Source organism: Pelobates fuscus, chromosome 5, assembly GCF_036172605.1.
Source record: "Pelobates fuscus isolate aPelFus1 chromosome 5, aPelFus1.pri, whole genome shotgun sequence".
Lineage (NCBI taxonomy): Eukaryota > Metazoa > Chordata > Amphibia > Anura > Pelobatidae > Pelobates > Pelobates fuscus.
This window is the reverse complement of record NC_086321.1, coordinates 72,192,986-72,210,804: the sequence shown is the minus strand read 5'-3', so window position 1 is coordinate 72,210,804 and position 17,819 is coordinate 72,192,986. Positions and strand designations below refer to the sequence as shown.

Below are 17,819 nucleotides of genomic sequence, written 5' to 3'. Positions count from 1 at the left end.
TGGGGATTTAGAAGACATTGGACGTTCTCATGCAACACATGAGGACGTCTAGTGTAGTTTCAATGAGTCAGACTACAGGAAGAGCCTCTAGTCATTGTCTGGTAGACAGCCACTAGAGGTAATCTTCTCTAAAACATTTGTAAAGCGATGTAAAACATTGCAGGGTTAAAGAAACGCTGCACTCAGACCACTTCAATGGGATGATGTGTTCTGGGTGCCCTTTATTTACAAAAGTATCCATATAAAGCAAGCAGATAATATTACAGAAGTAGAACAGTAGGCAGATGCATTTATATAAACTAGACTTGGGTGTTGCCGCAGTTTTAGTTTCATCTGAATACATTCGGACAATAAAAAATATGTATTTCTTTGGTCATTCGTTATCTGATGAAATTCAGCCATTATTTTTATTTTGGAATTTCATTGAAGGCAGGCTGGAGGAGGCAGTGTTCTGCTGGGAAACCTTGGGTCCTACCATTCATGTGGATATTACTTTGACACGTACCGCCTACCTAGAGATTGTTGCAGACCACATTCACCTTTTAGTGTTCCCTGGTGGCAGTGGTTTATCTCAGCAGGATAATACAGCCTGCCATTCTGCAAAAATTGTTCAGAAATGGTTAAAGGACCAGGACAAAGAGCTCAAGGTGTTGCCTTGGCCTCCAAATTCCCCAGATCCAACTAAGCATCTGTGGGATGTGCTGGAAGAGCAAATCCGATCCATCGAGACCCCCATCTCGCAACTTGCAGGAACTAAAGGATCTGTTGCCAAGGTATTGGTGCCACAAACAACAGGGTACGTTCATGACAGGAGTCCACGTCTCAATGCATCAGAGCTGTTGTTTCAGAAAGAGGGCAGGTGGTTTTAATGTTGTTGCTGATTAGTATATATATTCTTAGCCAACATGTTTTTGTTGGTTGCTGCATGTGATCTACAACATTTAGGTGTTCGATACCAGACCAATTTCTGTTCTACAGGTTCTATTGTTCAAAGATATCATAACCCACTTGGTGTTAGCAAAATATGATAGTGATAATATTCAACACTTTACAAGTGGATCTGACATCTAATTACTTGTTGGGTTTACATGTTATTTCTCTCTTTTACTAGGCATGGCAGCTCTTGACAGTAAGGCTTCAGGGAAGATGGGCATGCGAGCTGTTGTGTACTACATGACGACAACAGTGATAGCTGTGTTCATTGGAATTATCATCGTAATTATTATCCATCCAGGAAAGGGCAGCAAGGAAAAAATGCACAGAGAAGGGAAGATTGAACCGGTTACTGCTGCTGACGCGTTTCTTGATTTGATTAGGTATGAACTGGTCTCAGTTAATCAATGGTCATACAGCCAATCTGTCTAGACATTTCACTGTGAATTACATACACATCACCAGAATATAGGTGTCTATCTCAAAGTGGAATTTAATATATATTCAATACTATAAATGCCACATTAAGAAATCTATAGTTTCAAAAACTATGTAAACAAAGTCATCGATTTTTAATATATTATAGCTAAAGATTTGTGGATATTTTGAGCACATATTTAAACCACCTATTGTTTTTTTTATCTTTTGTACTAGTTACCATGATACACGTTTAGCAGCTAATCAGAAAAAAGCAAACACGTATATTATGGTGCACATTACATTCTCTGCACAAGAGTTATATTGTGGAAGTGCAAATATGTTATTAGATTATATCAAAATGTATTAGCCGTCTTTTTTAAAAAATCAGCCCATTATATCAACATTATTTTCTGTTGTTTTTTATAAAAAACATATAATATTTTCTATATTCTTCAATGTAGTATGTTTTGATTAGTGATAAGTAAGAACAAAGTGTATTTACTCTTTAAGGGTACTTTATAGGATAATGTAGATTTTATCTTTCTTGTATCTTCTTTTGAATAGGAACATGTTCCCTCCAAACATGGTGGAAGCTTGCTTTAAACAGGTATGCATGTTGCATTTTGTTAATTTGTTCGGCTGTCTAGCATGATCCACAAAATTTACATACTCTAGCAATGCAATGAGAAAACAAGATCATTTCAAATATACACTTAAAGGGTTGCTCCAAACTAGTAAGAAATATTGCACATGCTGACATTTTTTTAATTGCTCCACCTCCGGCACCATCATTAGCCAGCCCGGAAAAGGACTTTCAGGCTGAGTAATGTCAATCCTGTGCATATTCCTTGCACAGAGAATCTTAATGTGAGCACTCAACTGGCGCTCTCAGCTAATGAATGACTGGTGGGATCGGCATCCAGCTATTGCAATTCTGCATGTGATGTTCGTTTACTCGCTCCCAGCAAACAAAGTGAGCCGCTCAGGAGGGAGGAACAGCCCAGTACATGTCCACTAAATGCAGCCGTTGCCTGATCCCACAGGATGGGGAGGGTGGCTAAAACAAGTTAAATGTCAAAATCTGAATTTGTGTGTGCTTCTGTCAGTGTTTTTGTGTCTGTCAATGTGTTTGTCTGCTTGTGTGTATATGTGTGTCTGCCAGTGTGTGTGTATATGTCTGTGTGCTTGGCAGTGTGTGTGTCTGTATGTTTACCTGTGCATGCATAGTGTGTATGTATGTCAGTGTATGTGTCTGTCCGGCAGTGAATGTTAAGTAGTGTGTGTGTATGTCTCTCTGGCATTTTATTTGTGGGTGTATATGTATCTTTGATTGTATATATCTGGAATGTATAGGTGTGTGTGTGTGAGTTTGTATATATGTGTCAGGGAACTTGTTCTCAAACACTGGGTTTGAAAGGTTTTCCAAGTGATGTTAGATTGCCAGTTTGACAGGTCACTTCCTCCTAGCTAGCCAAAATGCCACGTGGAGACAGTGAAGAGAAAGGAGAAGGCAGAAGTGGAGGGGTTAGTGGGTTGAGAAAGCCTGGACAGCCAGCCTCAGACTCCTAAAAGCCTCTTCCAGCATCTAGATCCCAGTGGACCCTAAGGAAGCCAGAAGGTGTGGAAACAGGAGGGTGGCTAAAAATATATAAATAATGACTTGCATGAGTGTGTGTGCCAGCGTGTGTATCTGTGTGTGTGTTTCAATGTGTATGTGTCACACTCTTTAGCAAATGTTAATTAACGGCAAGATTTTAGGGAACACAATAGCACAGAATATTTTACCTTTGTTTCAGTGACTGGAGGGTCTCTTGAAATGTTTTCCCCACTAGATGTAAAGTTGTTTAAATGCACCGCTTGAAACTGGGAAGCAATGCACAGAGAGGATGTAGGTAAGAGATTCATAATCTGAAACGTATCAGCAGAGACAGACAGATACATTCATAATACAGAACTGGTCCAAGTCAGGGAACGCCGAAATTTAGAGATTGAGCAACAAAATATCAAGAAGTTTCAAGGTGTTGGGAGGTTAGCTACAAAATAATTGAACAGTTTGTTTTTCAATTAGTGTAACCTTCTGCTTCATTGGAAACCATGCACAATCTAAGCAGAGAATGTGAAACTCCCACATTTGTAGATTGTAACACCATGTGTATCTGCGTGTCAGTGTATATGTGTGTCAGTGTATATGCGTGTCAGTGTATTTGTGTGTCAGTATGTGTGTGTGGCAGTATATTTGTATATGTGCATGTATAACAGCATTAAAATGCCAAAACTACACAAAAATACACAAGTGCATTCAAATGCCAACCCTGCAAACAATCACATCGCTACATTCAAATGCAAACACTACACACAAACATATGCACCCCTATATTCACATACATACTCCATACAAAAAAATGCTAACATACCAACACTGAACAGTGCTCCCAATTACAACTGCACAAGGAAGGCAAATGGTAGATGCCCAGCTTGCAAAGCATTGTGGGAGATGTATGAAAATGGTGAGCTACCTTTGGACACCCTTGCACTACACGGGGGGCACAAAACATTATTGTGTCGTGGCATTTTCTACATTATTTCCGACACTGACTATGGTAAGGTATATTAGTGCAATTACACTTTTTAATTAATAAAGGGAAATTATGTCATACACAACTCAATAACTTTTTTACACTATTCGGGTAACTCGGGTTCCTGTCAAAAAGAACCACTGTGTTATTGACTTTTTTTTCTTCAAATCTTTAATTATTAAATAGCATTTAAATATCTTGTGTATTGTTCATCATCTAACCACTGTATGTTATTTCCTATGCAGTTCAAAACACATTATGAAAAGAAGCTTTTTAAAGTTCCAATTCCTCAGAATTTCTCCAATTCCTCATCATTGGTGTCAGCCATTGCAAACAACGTATCGGAAGCAATGACTACGCTCTACAAGATCAGGGAGGAATTAGTACCTGTTCCCGGAGCAGTGAATGGCGTCAATGCCCTTGGGCTAGTAGTCTTTTCTATGTGCTTCGGTTTTGTTATTGGCAACATGAAAGAGCAAGGAAAGGCTTTGAAAGACTTCTTTGACAGCCTCAACGAGGCAATTATGAGATTGGTTGCTGTTATCATGTGGTATGTTAAAATCTGTATTCAAATTCATAGTATGTGTAAATCGTATTAATGTTCCAGCAAAAGAAGTTATGAAAGAGATTATAGACTAACACTTAAAAAAAACCTATTACCGAATCCCCTCCCAATGTGGCATAAGGTGGTCAAATTTCAAAGAGTTTTTCATAAATGATGCCCTTAAAAACCCAAAGCATTTTGATGAAAACAGCATAGTATAGAATCATGGAACCCTGGACACCATATACACTCAATTAAATTGTACCCTAGATTTCTACTCTTACTTAAACCATCAGTATTTAACAGTCAAAAAATCACAGAGTAATATTTGTTGTCTAACTCCATCTGACTCCATATATAGTGTCTCACTCCGTGTATAGTGGGAGAAGCCAGGTTATGTATGCTTCATCCCCATTCTTCGGATATTAAATAGGTACTTGTTTATTGTGTGTGGAAATCTCTTAAATATCCAGGGAGAAAACACTGACCTTTTCTATGTCCACAAAAATACATAAGAAATTTACTTTATTTGCTCCTTTTACACATTTTCTCCATCTCGCTTGGTTAATCAGTCAGAGAGTTTCCAAGTACACAGATGCAGTACCCACACATATCATTTGGAATGCCAGTTGTGCTTGGCACTTGGTATGTCCAAACCAGAGCATAAATCCTGTGCCAGAGAAGTGCCCCAACCTTACCCACATGCATATATATGTATATATTTTATTTTGGAAAGTAATATAGTAATACTGCTATGTCTATCACTATGAGGCTTTTTCATTGCATACACTCACAGCCCTTAAGTCTCACTAACATCTCTAACTCTTAAAAGGTTAATCTAACCATTTTTCACTGTTGGGATTTTTTTTTAGTTAGATTGGTCATTATATACTAGGCCCCCCTTTAACACCTGCAAAAAAAACAAAAAAACTTTCGACTTACCTGTAATCCAGCACAAGGCAAAATTCTTGGTGCTGCTCTGCACAACTCGGTCTGATGTCAACACTGCCCTTATTAAATATTTTAAATGTGTACAGTGGAGCAGTTCATCCAGCTTAGGACATTCTGAAAGAGTAAGTTATTCGTGACATATATGACATCATGTTGTCAGCTCTGGTGTCATGAATGAAGAGTGGAGTCACCACCATTTAGAGAAGACACATTTAATGTTATTATTGCAAACTGTCCAAGACTCTGCATACTAAACACAAGCAGCACAGGAGGGAGGCATCTTGGTCAACACCTACTCGAGCTATAGGGTAGGTCAGCAGAACGCCTTCTTTAACAAGTGTAACATGCCTGCCAGCACAAGTACACCATGTAAAAATCAACTACTTAGTACACTTACTAGTTAATCCATACATGACATTATAATATATCAGCAAGACGTTTTCTTATTGTTTTGTCACTTTCTGTTTTTACGATCATTAATTTAACTTTTTCTCTGACTGTAGGTATGCGCCACTTGGAATTCTCTTCCTAATTGCTGGGAAGATTGCAGAAATGGAAGATATGGGTGTAGTCGGCGGTCAGCTTGGCATGTATACTATTACGGTTATTATTGGATTGCTTATACATGCTATTATTGTTCTACCGCTGCTTTATTTCTTGGTAACCCGCAAAAACCCTTGGGTATTTATTGGTGGATTGCTGCAAGCTTTAATCACCGCTCTGGGAACATCTTCAAGGTAAGAATGCTGAGCTATTGATATCCATACCTAAATGTCAGATTTGCTTGAGATTAAATATGGGATATGCACAAAATTAAATTCCTATATTCCAAGGATCTTGCAAATTGCCTATTGATTGTGTACTTTCTAAATTCAAATCCACAGGCGTGGATATAGGCGTGGAATAGGCGCAGCCTATTGCCTAAAGCACAAGCACACGCGGCGTGTATATATATATATATATATATATATGTATATGTATGTATGTATATGTGTATATATATATATATACACACATATATACACACACACACACAAAGCTGTGTGTGCTGTGTGATGGTACTGTTAGTGTGCTGTGTGAGTGTGAGGGTGCTGTTTGTGTAATGTGTGTGAGGGTGCTGTGTGTTTGTGAGGGTGCTGTGTGTGTGGGTGCTGTATGTGTGTGTGGGTGCTGTATGTGTGTTGGTGCTGTGTATGTGTGTTGGTGCTGTGTATGTGTGTTGGTGCTGTGTATGTGTGTGGGTGATGTGTATGTGTGTGGGTGCTGTGTATGTCTGTGGGTGCTGTATGTGTGTGGGTGCTGTGTATGTCTGTGGGTGCTGTGTATGTGTGTGGGTGCTGTGTATGTGTGTGGGTGCTGTGTATGTGTGTGGGTGCTGTGTATGTCTGTGGGTGCTGTGTATGTGTGCTGTGTATGTGTGTGGGTGATTGTGGGGGGTGGAGGTGGGGGTACATTACTTAATATCCCCCCTCCCTTCTTACTTAATGTAGGGAGGGGGGATCCTTCCTTGCTGCCTTCCCTGGTGGTCCAGTGGAGGTGGGGGCAGATCAGTTATCCCCCCTCCCTTCTTACCTTATGCCTGGGAGGGGGGATCCTGCTGCTGCCATCCCTAGTGGTCCAGTGGAGAGTGAACTCTAGCCCCGCAGGGCTAGAGTTCACTCACGTGAGATCTGAGCGTTGCCGCGGCAACGCTCAGATCTCGCGAGAGGAACCAGGCGGAGCTGCTGGCAATAGCTCCCCGGGTCCTCTCCTGCCTGTGAGCCGGTGAGGGTAGGCTGAGAGCAGAGCCGGCGCTCGGATAGCGCCGGCTCTGCATGAGCCGGCAGGGGAGATCCTGATATCTCCCCTGCCGGTCTCAATACATAGGCGTGCCGCAGGGATTAGGGTGTGCCCAGGCACACCCGGCACACCCCGTGCGCACGCCTATGTTCAAATCTTGTTCTAGAGCCAATATTACTAAAAAAAATACTTTCTGAGTTATTCACTAAATTGAGAATTGCCAGAAATTCAATGTGTACATTTCAAATTTAAAGTCAACATAGCAGAGTTTAAAGCCAAAGCAGAATTTACTTTTTCTTTTAATCTTTTTAATTCATCAAGTTTTAGCCTAAATTTTGAAATTCACTTTGAATTCTCAGCAATTTTCACTCTTTTTAGCTTTTTGAATTCTTTAATTTTCCCTGCAGAAGTTGCAGACTTGCAACATATACGTAAAAGTCATTTCAGTTATAGATTTATTCTTATTTAACCTTTGTCTTATTTCAAATGGTGGACAATTCCAACCTGTAGTGTCTAATTAAAACACCCACAAATCAAACCTCTCATGATACACAATAGCAAATTGAACTGAGCTGCAGCACGGTGAGCAAGACCATACAGCGGTTTCACAGGACAGGTTCCACTCAGAACATGCCTCGCCATGGTCGACCAAAGAAGTTGAGTACACATGCTCAGCGTCATATCCAGAGGCTGTCTTTGGGAAATAGACCTATGATTGCTGCAGAGGTTGAAGGGGTGGGGGATCAGCCTGTCAGTGCTCAGACCATACGCCGCACACTGCATCAAATTGGTCTGCATGACTGTCCTCCCAGAAGGAAGCTTCTTCTAAAGATGATGCACAAGAAAGCCCACAAACAGTTTGCTGAAGACAAGTAGACTAAGTAGTAGACTAAGGCTTAGACATTAATGACTGTGTGCTGAGTTATTTTGAGGGGACATCACATTTACACTGTTATACAGGCTGAACACTTACTGCTTTACATTGCAGCAGAGCGTCATTTCTTCAGTGTTATCACATGAAAAGATATAAGAAAATATTTACAAAAACGTGAGGGATGTTCTCACTTTTGTGAGATATTGTACATACCTAATATGAATAGGAACATACCATATGTAATATTCTACATTATTCAATACTTTGTGTGATATATATCAAATCAATTTAAATTCCAATATATATATATATATATATACATATACCATTCTTTGTTTTAGCTCAGCTACTTTGCCAATTACATTTAAGTGTTTGGAAGAGAACAATGGCGTTGACAAGCGTATAACAAGATTCGTTTTACCAGTGGGAGCTACAATTAATATGGATGGTACCGCACTCTATGAAGCTCTGGCAGCTATTTTCATTGCTCAAGTCAACAATTATGACCTTAATTTTGGGCAGATTATTACAATCAGGTATGGAAATATTGATATTATATAACTCATACGGTTTTAAAAATAAGGCATAAATTACAGTCTTTTGATATGGAGTGTAAATCCAAACATGTAATATTTCTGCCTGTGTGTGTGTGTGTGTGTGACTGTCTGCCCGACCCGTGTGCTCATCCCCATCTTTCTTCTAACTCTTTTTTCTTCCTCTTTCTGTCTGTGGTTCCAAACATCTCTTAGGTGGGGCATATAGAAAAGGGGATTTATGTTCTCCATGTTGTAAGCTAACTGGAAGAAAATATTAAGGCTGGTTTGTCGGTGACAACATGTGCCTTGCTACTACTTTCCTGCTCACTGGTGATCTTAAGCTAGGCACGAGACTTATTCTTAGTTTCTCAATGTTAATATTGTTGTACTTTACTTTATTAGCGAAAAAACACCCTGATAGGTCATCTTCAGGATTGGAACCCATACACTATATGTATATCAGTTACTATGTATAATAATTGTGTCATGACGGATGTTTATATACCTTCGGTATAATGCCAATTTACTATTTGCTTATTGTGTATTGGGTTCTCGGATTGTATATCATATGTATGTGGATGACCATCAAGGCAAAAAAAAAAAAGAAGAATGAGGTACCAGCAAGCAACACCTGGAAAACCCTCATTTGCATCTTAAAGGACTACTAGAGCCACCCAAACCCAGGCCACTGCACCCAGACTACATCTCAATGATGTGGTCTGGGTGCAGTGGTCCTACAATGTAAAATATTGCAGTTTTTTTAGAGATGGCAATATTTACTTTGTAGGGTTACATATCTCCAGGGGCAATCTTACTGTCAGTTTAAGAGGTGGTTCTTGTTGCAGCAACCAAGTAAAATCCAGTCACGTGACTGCAGGCCCCATAAAAAAGCATTGAATCTATGGGGAAATTAAATATGCGTGTGGTGATGACTTCGCATGCGCATCAGGTCCCCAATGCTCCTCTATAGAGAACATTGGATTAAACCGACGCAGGAGAAAGCCGTGCCTCCTTGCTGGAGAAGGAGCGGTAAGCAGTGCCGAGGGAGCCACAGTGCTGGAAATAAGTAGAAACCTATTTTTATTGTTTTTATGGTGAACTGTGGGGGGAACCTGTATGGATAGGGACAGGGACACTAAAGCATTAGGAATAAATTTGTATTCCTAACGGCTTCGTGTTCCTATAACTGGAGTGAGATGTCTACAGCCTTAAGCTATGGAATTCTCATTAAGCCATTGCTTAAGTTTGAACAGTAGAAAGAAAACTATGATTAACCTTTGTCTCAATTAATTGCTTGTGATATTTTTTCATGTTAGAACCTGCTTTTTCTCTTTTTCATGTTAGTATCACTGCTACTGCTGCAAGTATCGGAGCCGCAGGAATCCCACAAGCAGGCTTAGTGACCATGGTCATCGTGCTGACATCTGTGGGTCTTCCCACTGAGGACATCACGCTGATCATTGCAGTTGACTGGTTTTTGTAAGTATTTACAGATATCCAATATATTTTAGAAGAATTGTATTATACCTCTGTACCTGACTTTTTTTTTTTTCTCTCTAAATCTGGTTAAAAAAAAACATAATTCTATCCTATGAAATTAATTTAGCATTTTTATTAAGAAGTTATAAAACAAAAAGTTCAAAATCAATAGTGAAATAGAAAGATACAACATTAAACATGAAATATGAGATAATTCATGTTTTGAGCTCTGTATCTGACAATAATTTAACAATGCGTTCTTCTCACCTCATTATCATGATGCTGGTGACTTGTTCCATTGTGTTTTTGTTAGCAAACATAAAAAAAAAAAAATCAGTTGACAATCATCAATGGAAAGATGACTCATAATTAAGAAGAAAATATTTTATTCCTACAGGCAAATAATTTACTTTCAAGATGCTATTCACATTTTTATAGAGAAGATATGGCCTCAGATGTAGGAAAAACCTACACTGTTGCCATAGAGAAGGTTTCCGAAGGTAATAGGGGGCATGAACCCAATTAACATCAACACTTATACCTCACTTTTTCTATTTTTCAAGTTATCACAATTTTACACTAAATAAAACAGTGACAGTATATGTATTCATTAATGTTATTGATCAAATAAATACTTGCGTAGCAAAACCTAAGGTTAAAATTTGTTTATATTATAGGGACCGTCTTCGTACCACAACAAATGTGCTTGGAGATTCACTGGGAGCTGGTATTGTGGAGCACTTATCTAGGCATGAGCTCAAAAGAGCAGATCCTGAAATGGGCAATTCAGTAATTGAGGAGAATGAAATGAAGAAACCATACCAACTCATTTCGCAGGAAAACGAACCAGAGAAACCCTTAGACAGCGAAACAAAGATGTAGAAGATCATAGGAGTTTCTTTAACTGATTGGATCATTCCATTTCATTCCCTTTTGGCTTTCGAACCAACTGGTGTGATAGCAGGAATACTGATTATTAAGTTATCCAGAAATAGCAGGTGCCTCAGTACCCCTTTATAAATGATCCAAATTAAAAGTTCTCTTGCCATCTTGGCCCTGCTCCGATTGTGCTAACCAGGTGAAAATAATGCCATATTCATACACAAGATTTTTTTCAATTTCATATTATTATTTTTTTCTGGGTAAAAAAGGGCACATTGTCAAGACTTCAAAAACGGCCATTAGTTGAGATAAACATTTATTACAGTGTCTAATCCAAGTAAACATGGAACACAGTAGGCTACATCACGTTAATAAAAATGAATTATGGACCTTTTATACCCATATACTATTTGAGAGCCAGAACAGCATCCATCGCATTGAATACAATTATACTACCAACTATTGCTCGAAAGGCAAAGCATTTTCTATAATTGTTTTTTTTTTCCACAAAGCAAAATATTTAGATTCCAATCCATTTGGACAATAAGAAGCTTGGTGGGTTTGTATTTGGTGTATTATATCTATATATTTTTTTTTTTATATAACCTCCGGTGTCAAGTGTCACAATGTCACAATTACCTCCTATATTTTCTATGCCCATCTCGTTTTCTACATGGGAGCTTAATTTAATAGAAAGTATTACACATTATTCTGAAAGTGGCATTAGGTTATATAAGTCGATTACTTTGAAAAGCACAAACAATATTCAAATTATAATTTTTATTTGTAACATTTACATGAAATCGAGTAGATTCATCTATGAAATAGTACAGAACTTTTTACGAGACCTTGAACCCAAATGTACCTGCAGGATCTTTTCCTGGAAGTGCTCATATTAATTGTTCTGTAAATATAAATATGTGTGAGTAAAAAGAGAGATTTTTTTTTTTATCGAAAGTGCACAGTATGAAATTTCAGAAATGGTTCTCGATACTAGAATGTTATACTGGGTACCTTTCAAAAGGAGATACAGGCATTACAATTTAAGACAGAAAGATATACATTACAGACATTTTATTTTGCTAATAAGAATATAGAAAGCAAACTCATAAAATGTAATTAGAGATATTTTTATAATAGATTCTGTTTACATGTGTACAAAATGTAACTTTAACTCTAGCTGATAGAACATAACCGTAATTTTTTTTGTCATCTGTGAAAATGTGTTGTCTTGTCCTAATGTCAAAATTTGTGCAACTATTTGTCAAAAAAAAAAAAAAAATCAATTGTGTTTGTGACTTTTGACTAACTATTTTCATGAATATCAGGTACTGTAGAATATTCTTTCCACATTCCATTCACTGGTTCTGTTTTCAGATGTACCCGGTGTGGATTGAAAAAAATTACTTTGTAGGAGTATTTTCAATAAAAAATAGATGATAAAATCTTAACCAGAGTATGTCCTTTATTTCTGGTGTACATGCAGAGTACACTATTTCATAACTATTTTTTTTCTGTTTCACCTATTTGGACACCTATTTGAACACCTAGGCTGAAGATATGCGGTCATGCAACATTATGTCCAAAATTATATACACAGTATACATGGCAAGCATTTGAAATGAAGAAAATCAAACAAATGGTGGACAGTTTCTGATATGGGATTTACTGATATGATGGGACAGAAGATGCTTCTGAGTAAACATGTTTACAATGAGGTTGCTAGACAAGGTTGGTTTAACCACCATAGGGGAAAGGAAAAAAACAGTAATGAACTAGTGCTAACTCAAAAAGGAGTTGGCTAGAGGCAAAGGCTATGGCATGACCTTCCACCCCTCTACATCCACCCAATCCCATTCACCCTACCTCCTTTTTTTTCTTCAAAAATTAGCAAATACTCACACCAGGAAAATGAAACCTACGTAGGGCGAGAAATGTAGCTAACATAGAAACATAGTAGAATTATATGAATATAGATAGGGCACCTTGGATGCAGCTACCCAACCTGTAAAGAAGGGATGGGGAAATGTAAAACAGGGAAACTGTAAGATGTAGTGGCCATTGAAGGCACATGCGGGTCAGATCTAGGATGAGGGACTCAAATGCAATGTTTACTTACTAAGATGCTGTTCCTCCTAAGAACTCTGTTAATGTGAGAAAATGTATTGGTTGTATCTGAAGTTATGGCTGTGATTCATGATCCGTTTCTTTTCTTCTCTTCTCCTCATTTTGATTGTTGTTCTATCATGTAATAACTTAAAATCTATTCAAATAAAGGCTGGAATGACTTTTTTAGAGCAAAGTTAAAAAGCCATTCAAGTGACAAATTAGTCGGTGCATCCATTAGGCTAATTAGGTGGCAACGCATGGGTGCGGCATCCATATGCTCCAGCCCTTTGCATAGTAATTTCTGGGATTGAACCAAGATAGAAGAAAACCGAAACCGAAACCGGGACAGCAAGATCTCCAGAGACAAAGATGAAGGAGGAGGTACCACACTGATCAATATGGGGCTACTTCCAGTGCTTCCACCAAGGGCACCAGGAATTGGCCCTTGGAAACAGGCATACATAAAAAATACTATTTGCCTGTAACAAATAATTCCACGTAATATATGCAACAAAAAAACAAACAAACAGAAACAAGTATATAGTGCAATATGATCATTGTAAACTTATGATAAAGTGAGTTAGTAGGGGTACTCGTCACTCTTAGTATACATTTATAAACCACCCCAAACGATTTCCTAAAAGCGATCCACTTTGTCACATATATCCTTTGTTATTTTTTGTCACGTATGTGGGGATAAGTGTGAAGCTGCTGAAAGGTACATATTTCTCTAAATTACACTATTCTTTCATAGTATTAAGAGCTCATTTTTTTAGTTTTTTTTTTAAAAAGAACATTTACTGAACTGATCCAAAGGAGACATGGCCCAACATTTGAATCTGTCAAAACTCAAAGTTTTAAAACTCTTATCGGTACAATTCCTGTGTTACACCACAAAACATAACAAAACACAACAAAACTCTGGCAAAAATATATCTGAAAAGCATTCGGGTACTGATGGCATACAGATTGATTACACTGGACTTTTTATTGCCGTTGTCCATTAATAATACTTTTAACAAAAAAGCAACATTCAAGTAGCACAAGTATATTATTGTTTTCATACAGTTGATTTAATCTGTTGTGGAATCTCCAAAAATGGTCAGCACACCTTGAGTTCCAACATCAGACTGAGTTTGGGATAAAGCTATAAACTTTGGTTCAGAGTTTGTTGTTTTGGTTGTCCAGCCAGTGTTTCCAACAAAGATCTTGATCTAATTATTTTGTATACGTGTTTTACATTATCACAATTTTTGTGAACGCCTTTTTAAAAAAATTCATCTATAGAAGTCACCATAAAAGCCTATGCAAGTACTCATAGATAAATCATTTGAAAAGTTTTTCGAACAGATTGTGAGCATTTTAAAAGCTTGTCCAAAAGAATTAAATCGAGGCCCTACTGTGATAGATATATGAAAAGTGCAAAATACCCGATGTAAAATATCCTGGGTTGCCAAATGTTGAAAGTTGGGTGCTTTTATGATGGTAATTTGAACTGATGGGCTATTACGCTCCTGCTAATGAGACATATGCTTAGCTACAAAATCCCAGCTGTGAAAATAAAAAAGGGGAGGACCAGAATTTGGCGCTGTAACACAAAAAAATTGGCAAAGGTATACACAGGGGTCATTGTTGTACACATTTGTTATGTTTTTCCTTTTCTGTACATAATTTTCTCGAACTTGGTGAGTTATAAATAGGTTATCAAAAAAAGCAATATATTTTAGTTTAATTTTATAGTTTTTTATATGATAGAGATAAAAAAAAAACAAGTGAGCAAGTGGAGGGGTTAGTGCTAAATATGCTGGTTTGAAAAAAAAATATTGTGTACACGATCGAAAGTGTACATTTAGGTTGATGATGGAAAGCAATACAAAAAAGTAAGATGTACTTAAAGGACAACCGTGAACACTTTCATCATGTTTTGAGAGGAAATATAAAAAAAAAGTTAAATTAAGTATTTGTAAAAAACGATGATAAGCTCATCTCTCTCTTTAGTATATGATATGTTCCTTTAGCTATATACACACACCTTGGGTCAGACAGTGTTTGGAAACCTCTATGGTCTTCGTTGCTTTACTCTCAGTGAAGACCATAGAGACTAACTATCCATTTTCTAACACTGGGTGAACCAAGATGTATGTATGTGGAAAGGATAATGTCATATACTAAAGGTATGAATGAGTTTGGTATACTGACGTGGGATCGCCAAAATTAAGGATACCAAATTAAGAACTTATCTACTAATCAACTGAAACAGCAGATTTTAAGAAAATTGACTTTTTCTCTTAATTTTGACCTTTCAGCTGTGTAGTAGATTTATTATCATTATGTGGAATTGTCATAATTCAGAAACACAGATTCACACACTCAGATTCAGATAGAGCAGGACCTCATATCCCATTTCTAGGAGAGTAAAGTGCTGCGGAATATATTGGCATATATGAATGCCAATAATAACTCTCAGATTCAGACTGACAGATTCACACACTCACACACACAGATTAAACACACTCACAGATTCATACAGACATACTTACAGATTCATACAAGACGCCCACACTCTCATGTTCATGCTATACTTAGCCACCCTAATCTTTGCTTACCATATAACTGCAGGAGGATATGCAGGAGGTGGCTATCCATAGGTGCAGTTAATGCTGGACCTCCCACGCAGCTTTCAGAATGCACTAGAAGGACGTGATATTATGCGACAGTGTAGGGGGAAAAGCCAGAACAATAGGTCCATTTTGGGCATGGTCTGCTGAGATGGAGCTCCATCAGCCTGACCCTATGTTAATCCTGCCTTGCCAGACAGTGCCCACTATGCCTATGCTGCTGGAGGCATGGTTACATGGCTATCTAGATTGCATGCCTCCGAACAGTCCCAATTTTGGTTGCACAACCTCGATTTACGGGTCCTCCGCCTTCCTGATTTTATTCCCTGGTGTCCTGCTTTTGGGGACACCAGAGAACTGTCCCCAACAATCATAGATTGCGCTATGTTCAAGGCACTAGACCCTGCAGGGAGCACTTTGCAAGATTCGCAGGCAGCCTAGCGTGTATTCACACCAAGCTGACCAGCCAATAACATGGGCGACCTTGCCCTCTTTCTAGGTGGATCCTCTCTCTTTTTGGGCAGCCTAGCGTGTATTCACACCAAGCTGACCAGCCAATAACATGGGCGGCCATGCCCTCTTTCTATGTGGATCCTCTCTCTTTTTGGGCAGCCTAGCGTGTATTCACACCAAGCTGACCAGCCAATAACATGGGCGGCCATGCCCTCTTTCTAGGTGGATCCTCTCTCTTTTTGGGCAGCCTAGCGTGTATTCACACCAAGCTGACCAGTCAATAACATGGGCGGCCATGCCCTCTTTCTCTGTGGATCCTCTCTCTTTTTGGGCAGCCTAGCGTGTATTCACACCAAGCTGACCAGTCAATAACATGGGCGGCCTTGCCCTCTTTCTATGTGGATCCTCTCTCTTTTTGGGCAGCCTAGCGTGTATTCATACCAAGCTGACCAGCCAATAACATGGGCGGCCTTGCCCTCTTTCTAGGTGAATCCTCTCTCTTTTTGGGTGGTTTCAGTGACAAATTCCTGGAACTTATGAAATTGTAAGTTCTACCTAGATTGTAAGTTCCCATGGGAATACGACAGTGAACTACTCCTGTATTTGTTTGTCAAATTTTTTTATTTTTGTCTCAGATGTAAAGTACTTTTTTATTTGTACCGTTTACAGCGTTGCGGAATGTGTTGGCACTTTATGAATAAAGTATAATAAGAATATCTCAGTATGTGCAGCATCTCTCCAAGCACTGTGACCATATCATCACTTAACTGATCCTCTGATTTGGATGTTGATGCCATTTATTATATTTTATCTTTTGCTGGTTTTTAGAATCAATAAGTTGTGAATATTGATTTACATATGTGCCATCATGTTATATATTTTTTTTAATTAGAAGGTTATATGCTCAACTACATGAACACTATCGGCGTCTCAAACAGAAGACAACTCTAGACTGAAATGTCCCTTTAAAGCAGGGGTGCCCAATAGGTAGATCCCCAGATGTTTTTAAACTTTGCTGCCATTTTAAAGTCATGCAAAGCATCATGGGAGTTGAAGTTCTACAAAATCTGGGGATCTACCTTTTTGGCACCCCTGCTTTAAAGGAACACTTCAAGCACCACAATTATTTAAACATGCTGTAGTGGTTATTGTGCCAGAAGTGCCCTGACCTTCCCCCAAGTGTAAGTAGTCAACCAATGGCTTGACTTTTTTGTGCTGTCTGCCAGACCCCAGTCACTGCTTCTACTACTGAATTAAGTTCTCTCTCATGTCCAGAGGCTAAATTATTGGCTAAAAGCTATAGCTTGATGATCTCAGTCAATGATCTGGCCTACATGACAGACTTAGCACAGGTGAGCTAACAGAAGCTCCTAACAGAAACTTACAACTCTCCAAAATAGAACCCAGCAGATCCCAGGTAAGATGTCAGACCATTAGATGAAGTAGTCTGGGTGACTTAAGTCCCTGAAGGTACATTTTACATTTAAAAAAATGTTTTCGCTTTCTTAAGACACTTTAATCATCCTCACAATTTTGTGGTGTGATGTCTCCCTCTGTAGGACAAAGTGAAATTCTCTTCATAAAATAATTCATAAGTTTTTTTTAATGATTTTTACATTTATTATTCATTTGCAAATGCTTTTTATGAATATTGAAGAGTATTTC

At 38.4% G+C, this 17,819-nt stretch overlaps 1 protein-coding gene across 1 annotated transcript in view; it reads left to right on the top strand.

Annotated features, from left to right (window-relative positions):
* The window catches only part of SLC1A3 (solute carrier family 1 member 3), a 60,079-nt gene extending 47,654 nt beyond the window's left edge, over positions 1–12,425 (top strand). The window contains exons 4-10 of the mRNA XM_063453983.1: positions 1,112–1,316; positions 1,918–1,960; positions 4,175–4,479; positions 5,928–6,161; positions 8,419–8,613; positions 9,958–10,092; positions 10,770–12,425. Coding sequence (XP_063310053.1) covers positions 1,112–1,316; positions 1,918–1,960; positions 4,175–4,479; positions 5,928–6,161; positions 8,419–8,613; positions 9,958–10,092; positions 10,770–10,974 — 1,322 coding nt within the window. The 3' untranslated portion in view covers positions 10,975–12,425. The remainder of the gene's footprint in view (positions 1–1,111; positions 1,317–1,917; positions 1,961–4,174; positions 4,480–5,927; positions 6,162–8,418; positions 8,614–9,957; positions 10,093–10,769) is intronic.
* Positions 12,426–17,819: the final 5,394 nt, after the last annotated feature.